Raw genomic sequence first — 446 nt, forward strand, 5'->3', positions numbered from 1 at the left:
AACCCCCCCTCACACCCCTCCTCTCCCACCTCCACCCCCACCACCCCCTCACCTCTCCTTCCACCTCACTCCTCACCCCCTCACTCCCCCACCCCCTTACCCCCTCACCCTCCACCTCCTCACTCCCTCCACCCCACCACCCCTCTATATCTTCTCCATACTATATTCTACATCACTTATACCCCCACCCCCTCACCTCTCCTCCACCCTCACTTCCTCACTCCCCTCACCCCCCACCCCCTCACCTCTCCTCCACCCTCACTTCCTCACTCCCCTCACCCCCCACTCCCTCCCCTCACCCCCCACCCCCTCACCCCAGCAGCCAGCACCGGAAGCAGCGTGGGGACGTCTGTAGCGGTGTTGATCATCTCGTGTCTGGCCGTTCTTTTAGCCGCCGAGAGATGAGAATCCGCTGGGTATCCACGAACGCCTTAGGGGATATCCCA

At 62.8% G+C, this 446-nt stretch overlaps 1 protein-coding gene across 1 annotated transcript in view; it reads left to right on the top strand.

The window, feature by feature from the left end:
* Positions 1-446, top strand: part of LOC119589500 — a gene marked incomplete in the record, with an annotated part of 30,146 nt that overhangs the window by 29,364 nt on the left and 336 nt on the right. The window contains 1 exon segment of the mRNA XM_037938100.1: positions 323-444. Coding sequence (XP_037794028.1) covers positions 323-405 — 83 coding nt within the window.

This window comes from Penaeus monodon, chromosome 25 (genome assembly GCF_015228065.2).
Source record: "Penaeus monodon isolate SGIC_2016 chromosome 25, NSTDA_Pmon_1, whole genome shotgun sequence".
Lineage (NCBI taxonomy): Eukaryota > Metazoa > Arthropoda > Malacostraca > Decapoda > Penaeidae > Penaeus > Penaeus monodon.